General features: G+C 44.4%; 1 protein-coding gene across 1 annotated transcript in view; it reads right to left on the reverse strand.

Annotated features, from left to right (window-relative positions):
- Nucleotides 1-3,146, reverse strand: part of LOC140106370 (beta-microseminoprotein-like) — a 38,322-nt gene extending 35,176 nt beyond the window's left edge. The window contains exons 1-2 of the mRNA XM_072130781.1: nucleotides 2,962-3,146; nucleotides 1,370-1,475 (exon numbers count right to left, since the gene is read on the reverse strand). Of these exons, the coding sequence (XP_071986882.1) occupies nucleotides 1,370-1,475; nucleotides 2,962-2,964 (109 nt within the window). The 5' untranslated portion in view covers nucleotides 2,965-3,146. The remainder of the gene's footprint in view (nucleotides 1-1,369; nucleotides 1,476-2,961) is intronic.
- Between the last annotated feature and the right edge of the window lie 4,277 nt (nucleotides 3,147-7,423).

Genomic DNA, 7,423 nt, shown 5'->3' on the forward strand with positions numbered 1-7,423 from the left:
ACCTGGGCATCAGAAGATTGCTCAGCAGCAACCGGACAAGTGGTTTGTGACTGTGGGAAGGGTCCAGAAAACAGTTCCTCAGAGTATGCCGCTTCAAATGCCAAATTTTGCTGGGAGGGGGCAGACTGGGGGGAAGGAGGCTGAGGTGGAGGAGCTGGAGGAGTGCTGATTTCGGTGACATGGGTGGACTGCGTGGAAGACTGACTGGTGGACAAATGGCTAGAAGCATTGTCCGCAATCCACGACATCAACTCTTCGCACTGTTCTGGCCTCAACAGTGCTCTACCACGAGTCCCAGTAACTTGAGACATGATGAACCTAGGGAGTGTAGCTCTGCGGCGTTCCCCTGCTCCCTCATCAGCAGGTGGTGTCTCACCCCGCCCAGGACCACAGCCTCTGACCCCTGCAGTAGTTGGACGCCCACGTCCACGCCCTCGTCCTCTACCCCTAGCCCTCGGGTTAAACATTTTCAAAATTAAAGTGTAAACTTCAAATTTTTTTTTTTTGTGTTTTTTGTGTTTTTTTTTAAACAAAACGATGCTATCCTATTGCTATGGCTAGTTTCTAACCTACACTGACAGCACACAACTGGATTTTGAGCTATAAAAAGAAATAAAGGTAAAAAAAAATAAATCAGCAGACTCTGCCTAATTCAAATCAAACCCCTAATAAATTGTCCCACTTCGGTGTTTGAGGTGGATATGTGTGTCACTAAGAGCTAAACACAAGTCTCCCTGCAAATTACTCACAATATGGTACTAGCTGCACTACTAATATCAGCAAGCCCAGCCACAAGCAAACCAAAAAAAAGGAAAATAAAACGTTATTGTAGCCCTAAGAAGGACTGTTGGGCTCTCTCCCTAGCGGCATCCAGACACAGAATGATCCGTGCAGCGGGGGCATGGGCTAGTCTATTCCAGGGTCACCTGATCTGGCCAGCCAACCACTGCTATTGACGTCTAAGGGAGATGCCATTTTCTCGAGCGGGTGAAGTATTCGTCCGAGCAACGAGCAGTTTCGAGTACGCCAATGCTCGAACGAGCATCAAGCTCAGACGAGTATGTTTGCTCATCTCTAGTTAACACGCACGATCCGTGATAAATTATCCCACTTTGGTGTTTGAGGTGGAGGAGATCACGGGTGTTAGCTACGGGTATTTGCTTAACTGTGAAGCAAGCACCCGGTGAGTATGAAGAGGGCTCAGCCCCTGAGCCCACTTCATACTCCTTCATGCTCAACAAAAAGTACAGGTACGTCTTATTGCGCTATGGGGTTAAAAATGTACATAATGCAGGCTTTAAATCTAAACCACAGCTCAAGGCAGGACAAAGCATGTGTGGATACTAGTCCACAAAACCTTAGTACTAACCTGTAGGGGTTTCACCCTCTGTAAGTTTTGGATCACTTAGGAAACAATCTGCATCACATAAAACCACAAAGATTCCAGCACCAAATGCGAATGCCACAAGAAATTTCTGAAACACACACACAAAAAAAGTTACATAACCAACATTTCAGCATTTAAAACAAAATAGAAATATTTATCAGAAGTGTCTAAGGTAAAACTGCTCTAGTTGCCCATGGAAGCCAGAGTTCAGCTTTAAATTGTATAAACCGCTGTGGCAAAATGAAAGCTGAGCTCTAATTGGTTGCCATGGGCAACTAGAACAATTCTGCTCTCAGATACTTCTGATGAATTTCCCCAAGTAGATCCAGGCTGGGATGTAGCTGTGTCCAGATATGGATGCTGCAGCTTGTCCTGGGATTAGCTGTGTGTCTGTGCTAGTGGTGCACAGACACTGTCTCTGGTCACTCAGTGTGTTCTAGAATATGTGCTCTCCAGGAGAGCTGGGGCCTAGGAGGCCTGTGGTAAGAGCATGTGCTCTAAGGTCTCCCTTGTAAAAGAGCTGGGTTCCAAGAATACTTCCCTCTTCTTCTCCAGGAGTTTTATTAAACCTGGTCAGGTGGTGACTCACTCTCCAATCACACTCCAGTTCACATAAAGGAATAATAACAAAATCGGCTAATAACATTAGAAAACTTAACCCTTGCCAGCACAGGCAGTATCTACAGTTGCTAATTACCTTAATTGACTGCATTACCCTACAGGTGAGTTAATCAGACTCCCCTAGAAGGGTCCTACAGGTAAAGGGCCTTATTTGCAAGCACTCCCTTGCCTATACATCGGCAGGGGTGTTGCACTTATATATAGATAGAATTTGAGAATAGATTGACATGAAACATGGTTCTATGTATATCCTAGTATTCAATAAATAAGTATAACAGTATTTCTCTGCTCCTCTATACTGATGAGAAGATAAAGATAACTTGAAACTTCCCCAAAGGCATCACTCTATGGAGCACATTTACTAAGGGAGGTGCGTCAATTTTCTGGTGCAAACTGCTTGAAGAAATGTCTGTGCCACATATGTGTCTCACACAACCGGGCAAACTATATATAGTGGAACAATATTAAAGAGAATAACTTGGACTTAAACATTTGTACCAATATCACTAAGTCTTGTGCCTAATGAGTATATGATACAAAACAGTGAGCCTTTACCTCTATATACTGGGACCCCTGGTGCTCCCACACAATCTGGACTGGGAAAGGAAAAAATATAAATGGAGGTCCTACAATGAATTTACCCCACCTCTGCCAATCAACAAAACAGGGGACCTTCCTGACATACATGTATGTTATAATGTTGCTTTAAAATGTGACAGTGGAAACTCCAATTGTTAACCACTCAGCTGCCATAGTACCTTAGCCATTGTGCCACCATATTGTAACAGAATGGAACCTCTGTTCATTATATCTAAAAATCATTAAAAAAATTAAATAACTGAAAATGAACATATAATGTAGTAAAAGAAGTATAGCATTCTTTGTATAGTGGTAGGTAAATTACTAGTTCTATAATTACAATGTAATGTGTGTGGAGAAGAGAAGACACTCACCATCCTGGAAAGCTTTTGCTGGTTCTGATGGCTTCCTGACTTTGAGCCTCTGATTTATACATGGTCGGAAGCTTTGTGACAATAGATGTTCTAAGGAAACAGACTTTTTTCTGCCTTGTGATCTGTTGCATTGTCTTCTAGCACTTGTATTATATTCTTATTTATGTGTTTGTGGGTGCAGTGAGGCGCAGTGACAAACTGCAGCACAGACATGATGTACTTTTGGTTTCTAAACATAAGTAAACAGTTGAGTCAAAAACTTGTGCAAACAAGGCTACAAATAAAAAAACTGCCCATCTCAAGACAGTGGACATGTGGGTCAGAATTGCTTTTTTATCTGCACACTGGCCATTCTTCAGTGCTTCTGAAATGCTTCTATAATTAAATCAGGTGGTGAGGTTCAACTATTTTGTTGTGTGGCCCCTTTCACACGTGCAACGACGATCGCGTCATAATGCATTCAGGGCTGCATCTGCCATGAGGTGGGATGAAGTTGGCAGATTATGGACCCTTTTGCCGGCGGCGGATCACCGTCGGTAGTACTGACTAGCCAAAAGCTGGCAAGTCTGTATTACCTTAAAAATCTTTAGGGAACCAAGATAATTGTTGGCAGAGTGGTGCAGCATATCATCACCTATGCAGGCCAGTGTCACTCACAATACGGCTGCCAGCAGGAGAAGAGGACGAGGAGCTACGGGAAGCGCATGGGCTGGAGAAATGTACTAGTATTATAATTTTTATAGGTGTCAGTTGTTTATACTACTATTGAGGTGGAGGCTTTGGATACTGGGAGAGCAGGCTGTGTAATACTGGGGGGCAGGCTGTGTATACTGGGGGCAGGATGTGTAATAATGAGGGGGGCTTGCTATGTATACAGGGGGCAGGCTGTGTATACTGAAGGTGCAGACTGTGTAATACTTTGGGGCAGGCTGTACATACTAGGGGGGGCAGGCTGTTTATTACTGGGGGGCAGACTTCGTAATACTGGGGACTGCCTGTGGATACTGGGGGTGGGCAGGCTAAGTAATAATGGGGGGACTGGCTGTAGATACTGGGTGCTGGCTATGTAATAATGGGGGACAGGCTGTGTATACTGGGGGCAGGCTATATATACTAAAGGGGGAGACTGTGTAATGCTAGGGGCAGACTGTGTAATACTGAGGGGCAGGCTGTGTATACTGGGGGCAGGCTTTGTATACTAGAGGGGCAGACTGTATAATACTGGGGTGCAGGCTGTGGATACTGGGGGGCTAGGCTTTGTAATAATGGGGGCAGACTGTGTAATACTGGGGCAGGCTGTGTTTACTCGGGGGGCAGGCTGTATATAATGGGGGATGCAGTATTAGTTTTTTTTAAGGAAAACAACAGGTTTGTCTTAAACATGCTAAAAGGATTGCCATCAATATTATATGTCAATACCTCTTATCTATATGGATAGATGGAGTCTGAGTGCCCAAACTACGACTAACCACACTGATTTAAATGCAAAGTGTCAACATTTCAATTTAAGCAGCAACATGTTGCTACCTGTTTTGTCACAGGTTTTATTTGTATCGCCATCCTGTAGACACCAATACAGTTGAAAGAGAGAGGAGAAATTCAGATTTACTTTGTAGATTCCTTCCAGGATCCCCTGAACAGGAAGAATTGTGGGGCCCAGAACAGGAGCTCTAATAATAACTCAGCTGTAAAATAGCTCTGATCACAGCACATCCTGGGTGGCCAGGGACTGCAGGAGGAGGTTTTGAGTCCTGTCTGGAAACTCTGTGCTGGGGTGATGGCCTGGGTGCCCACAGAGAGTGCTCAGAGTGCCACCTCTCGCACCCGTGCCATAGGATCGCCACCACTGTATAATACATAATATTCCATTTATTTTTTTCATTGATAACAATAGGACTCGTCCCATTCATCAGGTCCATAAACAAAAATTCACTGGAATAACATAGTAAAGTAATATCCAGTCAGAAATAAATAATGTTTTAAAAAGAGTTTTTAGATTGCAGATAGTCTTAGTACTCGATGGATTAAGAGTTCATAATAGTAAAAACTAAAATTCATAATAATACACACAATGATAAATAATAAATGGGCCGAACAGTAATAATTCTAAAGATAAAAATGTCTGAACATAAATAATAATAAAAATAATTCCTTTATTTATATAGCGCACACAGATTACTCAGAGCTGCACAGAGCTTGCCAAATCAATCCCTGTCCTCAATGGGCTCACAATCTAATATATACCGTATATACTCGAGTATAAGCCGACCCGAGTATAAGCCGAGGCCCCTAATTTTACCACAAAATACTGGGAAAACCTATTGACTCGAGTATAAGCCGAGGGAGGGAAATGCATTGGTCACAGCCTCCCCAGTATATAGCCAGCCAGCCCCTGCCCCAGTGTATATAGCCTGCCAGACCCTTCCCCAGTGTATATAGCCAGCCAGCCCCCCCAGTGTATATAGCCTGCCAGACCCTGCCCAAGTGTATATAGCCTGCCAGACCCTGCCCCAGTGTATATAGCCTGTCAGCCCCTGCCCCAGTGTATATAGCCTGCCAGACCCTGCCCCAGTGTATATAGCCTGCCAGACCCTGCCCTAGTGTATATAGCCTGCCAGACCCTGCCCCAGTGTATATAGCCTGCCAGCCCCTGCCCCAGTGTATATAGCCTGCCGCCGCTGCTGGACAGATCACACAGAAGATATACAGGGGTCACTGGAAAGGTGAGTTTAGATATATTTATTTTTTCGACTCGAGTATAAGCACTGGGGCAGGGGCTGGCAGGCTATATACACTGGGGCAGGGGCTGGCTGGCTATATATACTGGAGCAGGGGCTGGCTGGCTATATACACTGGGGAAGGGTCTGGCAGGCTATATACACTGGGGCAGGGGCTGGCTGGCTATATACACTGGAGCAGGGGCTGGCTGGCTATATACTGGGGAGGCTGTGACCAATGCATTTCCCACCCTCGGCTTATACTCGAGTCAATAGGTTTTTCCAGTATTTTGTGGTAAAATTAGGGGCCTCGGCTTATACGCGGGTCGGCTTATACTCGAGTATATACGGTAATTTAATTTTTTATAAAAGATCTGTGTTCAGACATCTACATTTGTTCGATCACCTTGATCATCATTTTGGATTCCATATTGTACCCATCACCATGACCTCTCTCTTCCTCCTTTTTTTTTCAATAAATTTCAGCACACATTTTGTTTTTTGCATCTGGTTACCCGAGACCTCATCACCACTATAGTAAGTACTGGCTTCCCTGTTCCCTTACACCTAAATCGCCACCTGTTCACTTATTGTTACCCCCCCCCCCCAAGGTATGTCTAGTTCCAGATTCCAGGACCTTGCTCATCATCTCACTACCATACAGTTGCCCAGTACTTATGGATACCTTTAAGTCTGCAGTTAGTGCCCTCATCATGTTTTCTGTAATAGGATTCTGAGATGTTATGCTGCTTTCTTTAATTAACACCTGTGATTTGGCTGAGGACGTGGCTGATTTTGACATGCTGTTTATAGGGAACTGTGCTTGGGCTGCTACTGCAGATATAGCAGAGATCATACTTGTTGGTGGTGAGCTAGGGGTGAGCTAGGGGCGATACAATTCTGCTGTAGTGGGAATGATATTGGGAATGATCTTCCTGTTACTCCACTATCGTGCTGGCGCCATTTGTGGTGACCGCATCGCTGGTTCGAAGGAGGAGAGCTTTGCTGGGTTCTTCTTCGCTGTCCTCGGGGGCATCTCCCACAGCTTGCGCTGCCATGGGTATATCAGGACCAATGGGGCTATCAATTTGTCCGCTTTTTCAGTGCCGCAGCCTCGGAACTCCCCGCGTCAAGCGTCTTGCTCCATGTGCTGCAAGCCACGCCCCCACTATTATGAACTCTTAAGACTATTTACAATCAAAAAAATCTTTTTAAAAACATTATTTATTTCTGACTGTATATTATTTTATTATATTGTTCAAGTGTATTTTTCTTACAGACCTAAGGAAGGGGACGATCCTCACCCAAAACGTGTAGTTTTATTGTTATCAATTCAAAAAAAGAAATTTAGTTTTATATACCAATACCTGGTGTCTATACGGAGCAGCACGTTCAAGACAAACCTGTTGGTTTTAAAAAAAATATTAATAATGCATGGTCATTTATACCATGCCAGCCAATCTGACGGTACCCAGGGAACGCAGCAGCCCACTCAATTTCATTCAATTACTAACACTTACAATCAGGGGCACCATATGTGTATCCATACACCTACCGCTGGTGGAGGCTGTGTAATACTGGGGGGAGGCTGAGTAATACTGGTGGGAGGCTATGTAATACAGGGAGCACTGTGTAATACTGAGGGGGAAGCTGTGTAATACAGGGGGTTTTGAATAATACTGGTGGGAGGCTGTGTAATATAGGGAGCACTGTGTAATACTGGGGAACGGGTATTACAGGGGGTA

This window comes from Engystomops pustulosus, chromosome 11 (assembly GCF_040894005.1).
Source record: "Engystomops pustulosus chromosome 11, aEngPut4.maternal, whole genome shotgun sequence".
Taxonomy (NCBI): domain Eukaryota; kingdom Metazoa; phylum Chordata; class Amphibia; order Anura; family Leptodactylidae; genus Engystomops; species Engystomops pustulosus.